The 15,782-nt window shown below is 32.6% G+C and overlaps 4 protein-coding genes across 7 annotated transcripts; 1 reads left to right on the top strand and 3 right to left on the bottom strand.

Annotated features, from left to right (window-relative positions):
- The first annotated feature begins 1,089 nt into the window (after window positions 1-1,089).
- On the top strand, window positions 1,090-4,012 carry LOC133676608 (cell division cycle 20.2, cofactor of APC complex-like). Of its 4 annotated transcripts, none has more exons than XM_062098312.1 (6): window positions 1,090-1,467; window positions 1,849-2,406; window positions 2,499-3,080; window positions 3,163-3,360; window positions 3,486-3,558; window positions 3,681-4,012. In XM_062098312.1, the coding sequence occupies exons 1-4, from the start codon at window positions 1,369-1,371 to the stop codon at window positions 3,301-3,303; spliced, it is 1,380 nt and encodes a 459-aa protein (XP_061954296.1). In that variant the 5' UTR covers window positions 1,090-1,368; the 3' UTR covers window positions 3,304-3,360; window positions 3,486-3,558; window positions 3,681-4,012. The 4 variants fall into 4 exon arrangements, with proteins under 4 accessions (XP_061954296.1, XP_061954297.1, XP_061954295.1 ...); XM_062098313.1 differs by having other exon boundaries at window positions 3,476-3,558; XM_062098311.1 differs by having other exon boundaries at window positions 3,471-3,558.
- A 2,667-nt stretch (window positions 4,013-6,679) lies between these two features.
- LOC133676407 (glutathione transferase GST 23-like) lies at window positions 6,680-8,051 on the bottom strand. The gene is made up of 2 exons (XM_062098045.1): window positions 7,627-8,051; window positions 6,680-7,151 (listed from the first exon to the last, which is right to left on the bottom strand). The coding sequence occupies exons 1-2, from the start codon at window positions 7,933-7,935 to the stop codon at window positions 6,798-6,800; spliced, it is 663 nt and encodes a 220-aa protein (XP_061954029.1). The 5' UTR covers window positions 7,936-8,051; the 3' UTR covers window positions 6,680-6,797.
- A 2,094-nt stretch (window positions 8,052-10,145) lies between these two features.
- LOC133677673 (glutathione transferase GST 23-like) lies at window positions 10,146-11,470 on the bottom strand. Its single transcript, XM_062099795.1, has 2 exons — window positions 11,034-11,470; window positions 10,146-10,609 (listed from the first exon to the last, which is right to left on the bottom strand). The coding sequence occupies exons 1-2, from the start codon at window positions 11,340-11,342 to the stop codon at window positions 10,247-10,249; spliced, it is 672 nt and encodes a 223-aa protein (XP_061955779.1). The 5' UTR covers window positions 11,343-11,470; the 3' UTR covers window positions 10,146-10,246.
- Window positions 11,471-11,743: 273 nt separating this feature from the next.
- On the bottom strand, window positions 11,744-14,851 carry LOC133676695 (protein SCO1 homolog 1, mitochondrial). The gene is made up of 7 exons (XM_062098416.1): window positions 14,607-14,851; window positions 14,317-14,523; window positions 14,117-14,207; window positions 13,253-13,465; window positions 12,670-12,759; window positions 12,443-12,575; window positions 11,744-12,167 (listed from the first exon to the last, which is right to left on the bottom strand). Exons 1-7 carry the CDS (start codon window positions 14,730-14,732, stop codon window positions 12,044-12,046), a joined length of 984 nt encoding a protein of 327 aa, XP_061954400.1. The 5' UTR covers window positions 14,733-14,851; the 3' UTR covers window positions 11,744-12,043.
- Between the last annotated feature and the right edge of the window lie 931 nt (window positions 14,852-15,782).

Genomic DNA, 15,782 nt, shown 5'->3' with positions numbered 1-15,782 from the left:
TCTTAGATCTATCAGTTAAGCAAAACCCAAAAGCTTTGGATATGGCATCAGTGTCTAATTAATATTTTTTTTATATATAAAACATTTAATATATCATTGAAGTATTTTAAATTGAAAAACTAGTTAATTTTTTTTAATAAAAAACATTTAAATTAGTCTTAAAATATCATAAATCAAAATCATAATTATTTTTGTTAATTTTTTCTATAAAAAATTATTTAAACTACCTTGAAAGTATTCTAAATAATATTTTTTAATAATTTTGGGTCTGATAAATATACCTTGAGCCAACATACATTAATAATTTTTAAAATAAAAATAAAAAAAATAGCATCCCTACGATCCTATATTTGCAATGTAGTTCACAGTACATTGACTTTATATGCACAAAACCAGCACAATAATTTTTCTATATGTTTGAAGTATAGTATAATTTCTTATAAATAAGCAACAGTTTTTTATCACATCCTCCACACGTGATTTTCATTATTTAACATTTTTTTAATTTAGTATTTTACTTATACATTTAATTAAATAGAAATATTCCTAGAAAAAGTTTATAATTTTTTAAATATATTAGTTTTTTTATCACATTTTCCACATGTGATTCGAATTATTTAAATAAAATAATATGCTTCCTTAAAATTAGCAACATAAGAAAAATTATATGCTGTTTATAAAGTTTTTAGTAACCTGAAAAACTTTGAATCTTCTAAGCATTTTTAATAATTTTAAAATTGTATATTTAATATCAGCAAATTTCATATTATACATTTTTATTATTAATGAATTATGTTTAATTAAATCTAAATATTTATAAAGAGATTTTTGGCATAATTAAATTTTAATATTATTTTTTATACTTGATCAAGTAAAAATGATTCCAAAAAAAACTTTATCTTAGATTAAATATTTAATCACTGAATTTTTATTTGGGCTTTCTCCACTAGTTTAGTGAGCCCAAGCCCAATAAAGAAAGGGACAGTTTCGTCAATAAAATTTACAACGGCTCTTCCAAGGGAAAAAAAAAGTGGCCGTTGAGCTTTCCAAAATGTAATTTGAAAAAACTCCTCATCTCTCTCTATTTATATTATCTATCTTCGAAATATCACACTCATTTGCCATTCATTAATTCTAAGCAGCACCAGTTTCATTTCATAATTCACGATTAATCGCTCTCACAAGATCAACAACAAATCTCTCTCTCTCTCTCTCTCTCTCTCTCTCCCTCTCTTATTTTGTTTATTATTATTTTTTTAATTTTTTGCTGGGTTTCTTTAATCTTAACCTCTGTTTTTGCAAAGTGTTTCTTTCTTATTTTTTTATTATTCGTTCTTGTTTTATTGTTTATTTTTTGATATTGACGTGATGGATGCAGGATCTTTGAACTCTTCTTCATACTTGAAAGCACAATCCCGGTTCCCCCTCCAAGAACAGTTTCTTCATAGAAAGAATTCTAAAGATAACGTAAGATACTTCAATTTTTTTCCATTTTAATTTCTTTTTTTCTTGTTACAATCTCTTGATCAGGAATCAATTCTTCTTGACCAAAACAAGAAAGAAAAAATCGAATTGTGTTATATTTATATCTTCTTGTAAATTAGTCCTTTTATTAGTTTTTTATAACAATTGAATTTTGTTTTTCCGAAAATATTCTTCATTGCTATTGAAATTCTCCAATTTCACCCACTGCAAACTGAAACAAAAGTTTATTTTTAAAGGTTAAAGACAAACATATGATTTTTTTTACAAGTGGACTAAATTAAAAAATTATGAAAAAAATCAGAGTCTATATTATAATTTGATCAATTTTGAATTGGGTTCTTACAAAATTCATGCTTGTAACAGCTAGATAGATTTATACCAAACCGATCAGCCATGGACTTAGATTATGCCCATTACATGCTAACACAAGGAAGAAAAGGAGGAAAAGAGAACCCAACAGCTACAGTCAACTCACCATCAAGAGAGGCATACAGGAAGCAACTTGCAGAAGCCTTGAACCTGAACCGAACTCGAATTCTAGCCTTCAAGAACAAGCCTCCTACACCTGTTGAACTTATCCCTCAAGACCACTTATCCTCCTCTCTTCACTACCAAGCCAAGCCCACCAAGCCCCGGAGATACATTCCTCAGACGTCAGAGAGAACATTGGATGCACCTGATCTTGTGGATGATTTCTACCTTAACTTACTGGATTGGGGCAGCAAGAATGTTCTAGCCATAGCTCTTGATAACACAGTGTACTTGTGGGATGCTTCAAATGGTTCTACCTCAGAATTGGTTACAGTTGGTGATGAAGATGGGCCTGTCACTAGTGTCAATTGGGCTCCTGATGGACTCCACCTTGCCATTGGCTTGAATAATTCTATTGTACAGTTATGGGATTCTGCTTCCTGTAAACAGGTACCTATTCTTTTTCCGATGTTGCCTTGTCTACTTCTAAGGTTTTCTCCTTTCATTGTTTGCTTACCTAATTTGTTTCATGATGTTGTCAGCTAAGAACCTTGAGAGGTTGTCACAGGTCGAGAGTTGGGTCAATGGCATGGAACAATCACATCCTGACAACTGGAGGAATGGATGCTAAAATAATTAACAATGATGTGAGAATTAGATCACACATTGTTGAGACTTACAGAGGGCATCAACAAGAGGTTTGTGGGCTTAAATGGTCAGCTTCAGGCCAGCAATTAGCAAGTGGAGGGAATGATAATATAATTCATATATGGGATAGATCTGTGGCATCATCAAACTCGGCCACACAATGGTTTCACAGGCTCGAGGAGCATACTTCTGCAGTGAAAGCTCTTGCTTGGTGTCCTTTCCAAGGGAATTTGCTAGCCTCTGGAGGCGGTGGAGGAGATAGGAGTATTAAGTTTTGGAATACACACACAGGTGCATGCTTGAATTCCATAGACACTGGGTCTCAAGTTTGTGCTCTGCTGTGGAACAAGAATGAGAGGGAACTGCTTAGCTCTCATGGGTTCTCTCAAAATCAACTCGTCCTTTGGAAATATCCATCTATGTTGAAAATGGCTGAGCTCACTGGCCATACTTCTAGAGTCCTTTATATGGCTCAGGTAATAATTTAAGGATCGAAACTTAATTTTGTTAATCTGTCTTGACTTCCTGTGTTTTAACTGTCTTTTTTTTTTCTCTCAGAGTCCGGATGGCTGTACAGTGGCAACCGCAGCAGGGGATGAAACACTGAGATTCTGGAACGTTTTTGGCGTTCCAGAAGTGGCTAAAGCTGCTCCGAAAGCAAATCCTGAGCCATTTTCTCGCTTCAATCGCATCCGCTGATGCCAAAAATGAAAACAACAAAACTAGTTGCAAATGTTTGGCCCAACAACAGCCAAGGTAAATTTTCTCTCTAATTTGTTCATGAAATGTCCCTATTTCCTGAGTTGGTTCTGCTGTTGGTCAATGGGGTCTTTCTATCATGTACTTCCTTATGGTGAAATTATCAGAAAAGCAATCTGCAGTGTGTGTGATGGATGCTTGTTGTTATCATAAGCTTTCAAATTGGATTTTGGGGAGCGGATATTAAATATTCAGGTGAGAAATTTTTACCTCTGCTTTCTTTGTTGCTCGCTTCTTTTCATTTTTTTTTTCTCGCCAATGAATGAAACTATGCTGTACATATCTTGTTCGGTCATGAAATTTGTGATGTGGGTTAGGTGGCGGGTGAAACTTGATTGAGCTTTACATATCTTTGAGCAAGCTTGGCATCAAGAATGAAGCAGTGCTTGCGGATTGAGGGTGGTCGACACACAGCATAAGTTGTTGGGCGACGTTCCTCCAGATTTGTTCAGATTTTGAGTTTTTGCATTAGAACAAAAGGAGATGATCACTTCATGATTATCCATGAATTTAATATGGTAAGTGGAGCAGTTTAGGATCGAGCTTTTCTTGTTCCAACCTGTGCCTATGGATGTTTGTCCCTGTATACTAGTTAGGTCAACGTTGCTTTTTGAAAGTTATGCCAAACAAGTCTTAGATGTTTAGAACATGCTTATTCTGCATTCTAAGTCATGAAATTAGATTAATTCAATTTACCATAAATAAAAACAAAACTGGAAAGAATTGAGACATATATAATTTAAAAAAAATTTATGAATACATCTAATTAAATAAAAATCAAGAACTATTTGTATCAATAAAAGCAAAAAAAATATCATTAACAATAACTAAATACTGAACTAGAAAAATCAAGAGATTGAAGTAGATCAAGATATTTGATCGTATAACATAGGTCATGTATTCAGTTATATTTAATTATTTTATTTATTAAAATTAAATTTTTATTTAATCAAATGATAATATAAAATAAATATACATATGAAAGCAATTAAATAAAATTAAGGAAAAAAATTTTCATTCAAGTTTGTAGATATCACAAAAATAATGTATCATTTTATGTGAAAACCAAATAAAAGCTAAATGATATTTAATAAAAAAAGCAAAATTACAAAGTTAAAAGATAGATGTTGATGTATATATTTAATATAAAAAAACAGGCCATAATTGATTGTATTTAATAAATTTATTTCTTGAAACTAATGTTTTTATCTAATAAAAAAAACATGTAGAGGAAAGAAATTGAATAAAATTAAAGAAAAAAATTAAGTAAAGCTACATAAAAAGAATGCTTTCTAATATTAGAAAATAAATATTAAAATTTCATTGTTAAAAATCAAATTATATTTTATTTTATTAAAAGAAACATCAAAGAAATTTGTTAAAAATTATTAAAATTGAAAAAATAACCAATGAAAAAAACTAATATTAAAAGATAAAATAAAAAAAATAAAAAAATAATAATAAACAAAAAAACTCAAATCATAATATTAAAAAACTAATATTAAAAGAGACCTAGCCCAGTGGTGTCGCATGCCAGTCCTAGAGGAAAAAATTAAATAAAATTTTTAAAAAAATTAAATAAGACTGTAAGAGAATATTTTCTAATATTAGAAAAATAATATTGAAATTTTATTTGTAAGTTAAGTAAAAATCAAATCATATTTTATTTTATTAAAAAAAACATCAAAGAAATTTGTAAATAATTATTAAAATTGAAAAAAAAATCCAATAAAAAATTAATATTAAAAGATAAAATCAAGAAAATCAAGAAAATAAAAAATAAAAAAACTCATGCATGCAGGCCTAGAGAAAGTGCAGGAACATGTACCTTTTAGACCTGTTTGAAAGTGTTTTTCATGCTAAAATATATTAAAATGATCTAAAACATAAAAAAATTTAATTTTTAATAAAATAAAATTTAAATCTTTTAAAAATCTGTATTTCCGAATACTCTCTAGTTTAGGCTCGTGTGTTGGTGTTGTTTTTTTTTTTTTTTTTCCTTCTTTAACAGGCAGAAATTAAGGCCATGAAAAGTCCAGTTATGTCGCATACTAATTCAGTTTCACGCCACTAGAGGGTCGCTAAAATTCAGAACAAGAGTGTTGTTTTTTTTTTCTACTTCTCTCTCTCTCGGGCTGATTGTTTTTCGCTTCTGTGTGTTGGCTCCAGTTTCTTTATTTCTTTGTTTTTCTTTCTTGGATCAAGCGGTATGTATATATATATATTGTTAATTAAACACCATTATCATGCATTCATACTTATAAATTAAGTTCCAATTATAAAGTAAACTTAAAAAGTTAGATTGATTTTTACAAGATTTGCAATAAAATATTTTGATGGTAATTATCATGTATATTAAAAGGATTTTAAAAAAAATCATTATTATTAAAAAAATCGAGAAAATGATAAGAAAAACCGGTTGGATGGTGAACTTAACTTTCTGTATTGTGTCTAACACTGACCAGATCCAAGAGATAATTAGGTTTGGCATTAGCCAGACTCGGCTATGACTGGGTCTACTAGTGTGCAAGGCGTGTTGGGTCTGGTCCAAGAGATGATTGGGTCTTTGGCATTGCCAGATCCAGTCATTGTTGCCAGGTCTAGTAACTTGGCTTGGCACTGCTAGGCCAATGAGATGTGCGAGGCCAATGAGATGGGCTTGGTGTACGACTTATGAGGATGTTGATCCCGAGAATTTTTTTATCATCGCATCCCGGGCATGGCTGGATTCGCTGCACCCATGGATTCAAACATAATACATGAATCTAATATCATCAATTTTATAGATTTTTACATAAGATCGTAGATGAACTATTTCTCAACAAATAAACTTAATTAAACAAATCTATATGCTCCACCAACACCATTAAATGTAATAAAGTCTCTCATGACCTGAAATGTCTCCATCTTTTAACCGGATAAAATGAGTAGAATATAAATTACAATACAACTTAAAATATCACAAAAAAAAATTATACTCCAGCCCCTCATCTCCACAAAAAAAAAAAAAAAAAACTCGTAGGTTATACATCATGAGTCCTTTAAAAGAAAGTTCATAATTTTCATTCTCTACTACATACATATTTGAAAGCATATCTTTATAGAATATTATTGTACTTTCTCTTTAAAAAAATATTTACTTAAGCATTTGAGAGTCCTTGCAAGTATTAGTCACAAGCCATATTAATCTACCAAGTATAAGTGCTATCAGCTATACCTTAATTATAGAAAATGGATGAAATTATCATTAACAATTAATTAACTAATTATCTAATATGAAAATTTTATTACTTAATTACTTTGGATTTTTAAGAACTCATCAAACAACATGAATGGCTGCCGCCACCATTATTAGTTATTCAGAGATAAAGGTTACATAACCAAAGCAAAGACATATATGGAATATACTTTCAAAATCGAAAGTATTACAAAGGCTAGTTCTTGCCTAACTTCTCCCTAGCAACTCTCATAGAGGCCAACATCTTGTCATAGTCAGGAATGTTCTCTTTAATCACAGGAACTTCAATGAAGTTCTTAGCCCAAGCATGTAATTTAGGTAGCGTGCTTGGTTCCAGCACTTTTACACCCACTGCTTCTTCCATCGCCGGCAACCAGTAAGCACATGGTCCATATGAGATGTCTACTAGATTTATATTGTCGCCCCCAAAAAACTTTTTGTCTCCGAGGGCTTGATCTTCTAGGATTTTCAGCACTTCCAATATTTCTTTCGCTGCCTTCTCCTTTTCTTCTTCGCTTGCTACGAAGAACGCTCCAAAAGCATCGGCACACTGGATTATAAGGGGGGGTGGGGAGGAATGGTCATGGAGGCATTTCGTAAACAAAAATAAATGATTGAGTGCAAATTTCTAATTCCTGTGGACATTTCGAAATGGTCATGGAGGCATTTCGTAAACAAAAATAAATGATTGAGTGCAAATTTCTAATTCCTGTGGACATTGAAAAAAATATTAATTTAAATATTTTCCAAAAAAATTTTATAAAACGATGTAATGGTTAATAAGATATGCTATTTTTTTATATCTTTTACGTTAAAACTTTACAATCATTAAAAGAAATCATTAATTTTTTGTACATGTACCATGTCAATGTGGGGAATAAGCTTCTAAGATTGTTAAAAAAAAAAAAAAGGATAGGACTGCCCCCCAAAATATTGTTAGGCCTTATGAACAGTGTAGCACAGTGTGTGTATCTATCTATGTTACATGGGGTAATTGAGGCCATGGGTTCACGGGAATTGTTTACCTTAGTTGCTCCGTATTGGATCCAAAATCGAGCCATGGCTCTGTCGTGAGGATCTCTTGGCAGCAAGGGATTCTCCGGCCATGTTTCTTCAATGTATTCTAGAATGACAAGAGACTCAGCAATTGGCTTGCCGTCATGAACAAGGACTGGGATCTTTTTATAAATTGGATTGTATTTCAATAGCAATTCACTCTTGTTAAGAAGGTCTTCTTCTATGTATTCATACTCTACACCTTTTAGTTTCAGAGCCCAGATAACTCTGCAGCTAAAAGGGCTGGACCAGAAACCATGTAGCTTCACTTCTGCCATTGTTGTGGTGAGTTGAAGAACTCAAGATTGCAGGGTACGAGTCGTTTTATAGTGATCTATGGCTTGGGCAATAAGATTGAGTTCGGAAATTTGGATACAAGGAGCATTTTTTATTTTCTTTTTTCCAAGTATTGACTTGACGAAGCCAACAACTTACAATAATATTGTTGGCGATCTTATCTAAGCCAATTTCCTTACAATTTCAAATGTGACAATTGAATAAGACTTGGGCTATCAAACAAAATATACAAAGTACAGAACACAGGCAAACTTTAATAAAGAAATTAAGAACCGAAGAGGACGGCTAGGAGACGGGAGCACAAGATAGATTTAGGCCTTGTTGTGTCGGTCGAGGAAGAGGCAGAGTGGACCCTTGCCTATAGGCCATCCATTTTTGTCTTAAATGCACCTTCTACATCAAATTAAGCTAAATGTGTCTCTCCCTCCCGAGCTCGCAAAACTATATAATATTTGGTGAAGAAGATATCGGAGGAGTTGAGATGTCAGATGTTGATCTTGATAAGACAAACCACCGCGCACAAATGATAGGATGACAGTGGTGTAGATGATGTTCTTCATATTCTTAAAGTAGTTTGATCGTAATCTCAGCTCTGGATGTTAGAACGACACAAGCTATCATTTCAGAGTGCGTGTTGCTGGTGATCTTTCATAATTTGAGTAATTTTTATTTTTTTCCTTTCTTTGAGCGAAAAAAAGACTAAAAAGAGATTCATGGTCATTGGTTAAGACTTTGTTATTTTAAAACATACTTGTGTTTGAAATAGATATATTACTAAAAAAAAAGGTTGCTTGTCGAGGGTTGTTTCGAGCCTCAAATTCCTATTGTTTTAGGTATTTGTTTTTTTTTTATCCTTAAATATTTTTATAAATTCTTAGGAGTTGAAAAACATTTTTATTTTATTGAATAATCAGGATTTATTATTTTTATAATTTTACTAACCTTAACCCAACTTGTGGGCTAATTCGGCAATTCAATAATAATTCAGACTTTCTATAATTTTATGAGACTATTATCTAGTGTTGACCTTAAACCCTTGTGATTTTCAATTCCTTGCTAAATTCCTTTTCGAAATAGTTGTAGATGAGAGTTTGTTTTTTATCATTTTGGATTTGAGTTTTGAAAAAGGGCACGAAAAATAAATCTCTTCATAAATATATCAATCTAAATATAAATTATTCATATAGAATCCAACTATAATATTTCATAAAAAACCAACCTATGAATTATGTAGAAAACCTCTTTGTTTAAATTTTTTTAAAAAAATCTCAATTTATTCTTTAACCAAAAATTTTATTAATCTGATAAAACTTATATTAAAAAAATTATAAGAAAAGGATTTAACTGAGTTTTTTTATTGTGAAGTTGTGTCGCGCGCCTACCAATTCAGTTTCACACAATTAGAGTGTCGCTAGAAATCCATACCATGAGTGTTTTTTTTTTTAAAAAAAAAAAAACATTTTGCTTCTTCAATCCCTCTCGGGCTGATTGTTTTTCGCTTCTGTGTGTTGGCTCCAGTTTCTTTATTTCTTTGTCACGCATCGTTCAAAACTGAAACCATTTATCTTTGTAAAAGATTATCATCCAGTGGCTTCACAAAACGATCCCAATTCGATTACTTGAGAGAAGATTTCTGTCATATCTCATGTCGGTGGGTGAGGGATTTGTAACTATCCTTGTTAAAAATACTGGTTACTAACTTATCATATGCATTTTAGAATATCAGGTTCAGAAATAGACTTGCGTCACCAAAAACAAAACTGTGAGGGTAGTAAGGTCTAAAGCGGATAATATATAGCAAATTGGATCGGGCTGTTACATTTAGTATCAGAGCCGATCTCACTGGCTGTTCTGTTGTGCGGACGAGGTCGTCGGATTCTTTAAGGGTGGTGGATTGTCATATCCCACATCGACGGGTAAGGGATTGATAGTTGTTCTTATTAAAAGTGCTGGTTGCTAACTTGTCATATATGTTTTGGGGCGTCAGGTCCAGAAATAAGCTCGCGTCACCAAGAACAAAACCATGAGGGTAGTGAAGCCTAAAAAAAATAATATATAGCAAATTAAGCACAAGCTATTAATTATTTTATCTAAGAAAATAAATAAAACTACAAAGACTAATTAATTAACTAATTATCTAATATAAAAACCTTATTTACGGGATAATTGTATTTTCTGGAACTCATCAAACAACATGAATGGCTGCCGCCACAATTATTAGTTATTCAGAGATAAAGGTTACATAACCAAAGCAAAGACATACATGGAATATACTTTCAAAAATCGAAAGTATTACAAAGGCCGGTTCTTGCCTAACTTCTCCCTAGCACTTCTCGAATAGGCCGTCATCTTGTCATGCTCAGGAATGTTCTCTTTAATCACAGGAACTTCAATGAAGTTCTTAGCCCAGGCATGTAATTTAGGTAGCGTGCTTGGTTCCAGCACTTTTACACCCACTGCTTCTGCCAAGGCCGGCAACCAGTAAGCACATGGTCCATATGAGATGTCTACTAGATTTATATTGTCGCCCCCAAAAAACTTTTTGTCTCCGAGGGCTTGATCTTCGAGGATTTTCAGCACTTCCAATATTTCTTTCGCTGCCTTCTCCTTTTCTTCTTCGCTTGCTACGTATAACGCTCCAATAGCATCGGCACACTGGATTATAAGGGGTGGGGGGGGGGGGGGGGGGGGAAGGTCAGGGAGGAAGTTCTTAAACAAAAATAAATGATTAAGTGCAGATTTCTAATTACTGTGGACATTTCCAAGATGTGAGTGGATATATTTAAGGGAAAATAGTGAAAAAAATATTAATTTAAACATTTTCTAAGAAAAGCTTTACAAAAACAATCGAGATGGTTAAGAAGATATTCTATTTTTTATATATATTAGAAGAAATCATTAAATTTTTCTACATGTACCATGTCAATGTGGGGAATAAGCTTCTACGATCATTAAAAAATAAAGGATAGGACTCTGCCCCCAAAATATTGTTAGGCCTTATGAACGCTGTAGCACAGTGTGTGTATCTATCTATGTTACATGGGGTAATTGAGGCCATGGGTTCACGGGAATTGTTTACCTTAGTTGCTCCGTATTGGATCCAAAATCGAGCCATGGCTCTGTCGTAAAGATCTCTTGGCAGCAAGGGATTCTCCGGCCATGTTTCTTCAATGTATTCTAGAATGACAAGAGACTCAGCAATTGGCTTGCCGTCATGAACAAGGACTGGGATCTTTTTATAAATTGGATTGTATTTCAATAGCAATTCACTCTTGTTAAGAAGGTCTTCTTCTATGTATTCATACTCTACACCTTTTAGTTTCAGAGCCCAGATAACTCTGCAGCTAAAAGGGCTGGACCAGAAACCATGTAGCTTCACTTCTGCCATTGTTGTGGTGAGTTGAAGAACTCAAGATTGCAGGGTATGAGTCGTTTTATAGTGATCTATGGCTTGGGCAATAAGATTGGGTTCGGAAATTTGGATTCAAGGAGCATTTTTTATTTTCTTTTTTCCAAGTATTGACTTGACGAAGCCAACAACTTCGGATTTTTATTTATTAAAATACAATCAGGATATTGCTATGGTCAAGATGCCAAGATATACCGCTGTGCCAAGTCGTTTTATAATCTATAATGACTCTTGCTTGGGCAAGAGGAAGGCCAAAATGGCCGCCGTTGGAGGGTTTTTTTTTTCTATGATACAGATGTGACAGTTATAGCTATTGAATTTGAATATAGTAACGAATACAATGACTTCAATGGCTGTATTTCTTATAACAAAACTGTGGATTTTGCATAACCCAAATCTCATTAAATTAGAAAAAAAATATATCAGAAAAACTTTCTGCATCAGTTCTTACAGGCCCAAGGATGATCAAGTCGGTAACAGTAGATCTCTTCTGTTTATTTATTTTTCCCGCAACTAAACAACTACCCTTATAGACCAATGGGTTTTTATCTGGATTTTGCAAAACTCCAGGTATTATCAAATAAAAAATCCAACTGAGGAAAATCCAAGGTGCTCTCAATGCACAAGAAGAACCACTGAAAAATTCCATAGAAAATAGTTCAGCTGAAGAGAAACAATAACTAAGCTTTTGCTTTTATGGACTTGTACTGCTTCATCTCCTTAATAACACCATCTGCAAGAGCATCAGCATCGTTGTTCTTCCCAAAGAATTTCACTAGTTCCATGTTAGGGTCCATCAAATATCTGCACAAGATTATGGAGATATTGTTAACGAACAGAAATTTAAAAACAAAGGTTGAAAACGCATGCAGTCCCCCTCTGATGTTGAAAATGTTATATGCTACGTAAGCTCAATTAATTGTCTGTCTTAAGTCTCCACTGGGAGTAGACATTATTCTTGTCATACTCGAACCACCAAAGAAGTAGAGAGTTTAAGAGATGGAAAGTTAATTTGAAAGTTTGAAGTTCACGGAAAGGGAGTTCAATTAAGACTAAGCATGCCCATAAGAAATATTTACGTGATTATGGAGTGATCCACAAGGTAATCTGAATCTTCTTCAGATGTCTTCATATAATAGATCCTGTATGCACGAGCAGTTTTCTTTATCTCTTCTAGGCTGCCTGTTAACCCAATTAGTTTTGGATGGAACTCTGTAATGGAGGAAAAGATGAAAAATCACTAATTAAATTACAAGTGGAACATGGGAATAAATTAAAATTGTAATCCAAATGTGTATAGAAGTACCTTTGACATATTCGCGTACTTGCTCAACATTATCTCTCTCAGGATCCACAGTTATGAATACAGGCACGATATCAAACCCTGCCTTCTCCTCTGCAAGCATTGAGCAAATAGTTCAAAACCACATCATGTAATAACAAAGGCTGACAGAAATTGCATCTGTACAAATATGCGTGAAATATATTTATAAAAGGAGTCATGAGGCTGAAAAATCCAGCACTTGCTGGTATTGGTACTTGTTCCATGTATATTTATAAAAGGAGTCACAAAATTCCAGCAATTAGAGAACAGTTCATAGACTTTTGAAATATTATGATTTATGAGCAATAGACAGCACATAAAAAAGGATTTCAGTAAATATTCGAAATAATTATTTGAATCAACAAAATCTCCAATACATCTCATCTATGACAATAAATTGTTCTAATACAGTGCTCTGGCTCCTCATAATCCTAGAATCAGATGACTAGAGCATTTTTCATCCAAATAAATCAGTGTTTCTCTATTATAAAAACTTGTATTTGTGTTAGTAATTAACTAATTATAAGCAATAAGTTCCTATCAAAAGAAAATATCAGCAACTCACTTATTTTATCAATTGCAGCAGCTAGCTTTTGCAGCTCGTCCGGGCAAATATCAGGGCAATGAGTAAAACCAAAATATATCATTGTCCATTTCCCCATAAAGTCTTTCTCTGAAACAGGCTTTCCATCATGATCAATAAGATTAAATGGGCCTCCAATCTCTGGTTTTCCCACAGATGGCCCCACTTTCACAATTGCAGAAGTTTTATTTATAGCTGCACACACAAAATTATCAACACAAAAACACAAACCATACAATCTAATACTTAAAATGGTCAAATTCAATTACCCTTTAAAGCAAGTTATCAATCTATTCAAGAGAAACTTGAATGAAAATTTTGAATAAGACAGAAGCGGTTAACTTATATTCTTACTTTTCTCCATATCAACCTGATACTATACAAATCAAACATGAAGATTCTGTCTTGTGCAAACATAAGGTGCGTGCTCCAATCCACAGAGTGAACCAGAGTGATAGAATAGCTAGCTTATAACAGGCCCCATGATTTAAAATTCAACCAGATATAGAAAAGAAAAGAAAAAAAAAAAGGAAGATAACAAGCTGTTAATCCCTCAAATAATCACGCAAACACACCAACTTGTCTTGGACAGGGATTTAACACGGCAGTATCCATTTATCTCCTACTTAAAGCGCTAAACTAGGGATGTGAACTCAGGGGAAAATTACTATAGTTTTTTACAAATAATTGTACATTATATTTCACTTAATACAATTTTCAAAGCAGAGTGGTGAAGCTACTACATGTACTTCTTACAATTGATTAAGTTAATTAATTTCCAAACTAATTAGTTACCATTTACTTAAGAAATCAACAAACATCAAACTCACCATAGAAATCATCTACCTTCAATACGTTGCTTCTTCATCCTGTCATAGTACCAAATTAATCCAGCTCCAGTAGCCGCCAGAAACAGAAAACTCAACCATGAAATAGGCTGCAAAAGATAATTAATTCCATAATAATAACATTAATCAGTCAAATTATATTATAAAAGCTGACGAAACAAAACCCTAATTTAAGATAGAAATGGAAAAAAAAAATACCCCACGCCGCACTGTTCTTCTAGCATTATTTTTATCATCTTGATGATTTGAATCCCCAGACTTTTCACTTCCATCAGATTTAGCCTCTTCAGTGTTTTTCGAAGTCTCTGAATCAACAACAGTAGTGGTAGCAGGAATTGAAGTGCTAAACAGAAATCTTTGAGTAATCTGTGGCAGCGACTGGATTCCTTCACCGAGAGGTAAAACCTAAAATAGAAAAGATAAAAGATCAAATTCCTGAGTTAGTAAAACTGAAATTGAAAATTCACGAAAAGACTCAACGAACGAACCGATCGAGGAAGAGGTGAAGGTGGATTTGATGATGTGGTGGTGCAGTGAGAGAGGTAGCGAGAAGTGAGACATCGGTAGGTGTGGCGCAGGTGGTTTGCTTTTCTTGATAGAGCAGTAGTTGCCATTGAAAATTGTTTGAGCTCGTCTTTGCTTCTTTCTTTCTTTCTGGTGCGGCGTCTTGGAGTTTATTTGTAAGTCCTGTACTAGTTTTTTTAAAACCGCAGTGTGAGCTGGAATTGTTTAACAACCCGTACCTACGGTTGTTAAAATCTCGAGTTCATTTATATAATCATATACGTATCCAAAATTCATTTAAAATTTTAAAAATAGATAAAATTAAATTAAAATTGTTTTAATGGGTTAAAATCATTAAACTCGTGATTTCAATATTGGTTTTACATTTTCATAAGAAATATAATATTACCATTCAAACTATGGCCTAACAATCTTGTTTGATATGATTACAAGCTTATTTGAATTAATTATTTTATTGTTTCTTTTAACAACAGAATAGGATGACAATATAATATAGATTTTGTATTTTATGATTTATTTTTACAATCTAAGTTTATATTGTAGTTTTTATATCATGTTAAAAATATATTTTTGATAAATTTACTCATAGCCTACACAGCGGAGGAGGCATATATTTTTTTTAATATCACCAAAAATTAATAAGCAGATATCACTAATATATTTTTAGTGAAAAAAAATAATTGTAAACTCAAAATAGAAAATTATACATGCCAATAAATATGAAAAACAATTATGAACACTAACCAAACCAAATATTAAGGAGAGAAGTTGAGAAACATACGTGTGTGTGACAATATTTGATTTAATGTGAACTGAGTTAACTTGAATTAATTTTTTATTAAAATAAAAACATTTTATTTTTTTCGTTGACCTAACTAGGTGTAGACAAGCCAATCAAGTCATCAAAAACTTCACTAGATCAAACAAATTTTATGAGGTTAATATTTTATTTAGTTTAACTAAAAACCTAACTTGGATGGGGTTTTATGTTCTAGATTTTTTAGGTCAACCACCCATTAATCCTTGATTAACAACTATAACTTACCTCTTAAAGATATGGTTTGTGTGGCCTTGCAGTAAGTTTTGTCATAAAAAACCCATTTTATAAAAAATGGTATCCAAAACTTATATGATGTCCA

The sequence above is a fragment of the Populus nigra genome, chromosome 17 (genome assembly GCF_951802175.1).
Source record: "Populus nigra chromosome 17, ddPopNigr1.1, whole genome shotgun sequence".
NCBI classification, from domain to species: Eukaryota; Viridiplantae; Streptophyta; class Magnoliopsida; order Malpighiales; family Salicaceae; genus Populus; species Populus nigra.
The sequence above is the reverse complement of the archived record's forward strand: the minus strand, read 5'-3'. Positions and strand labels throughout refer to the sequence as shown.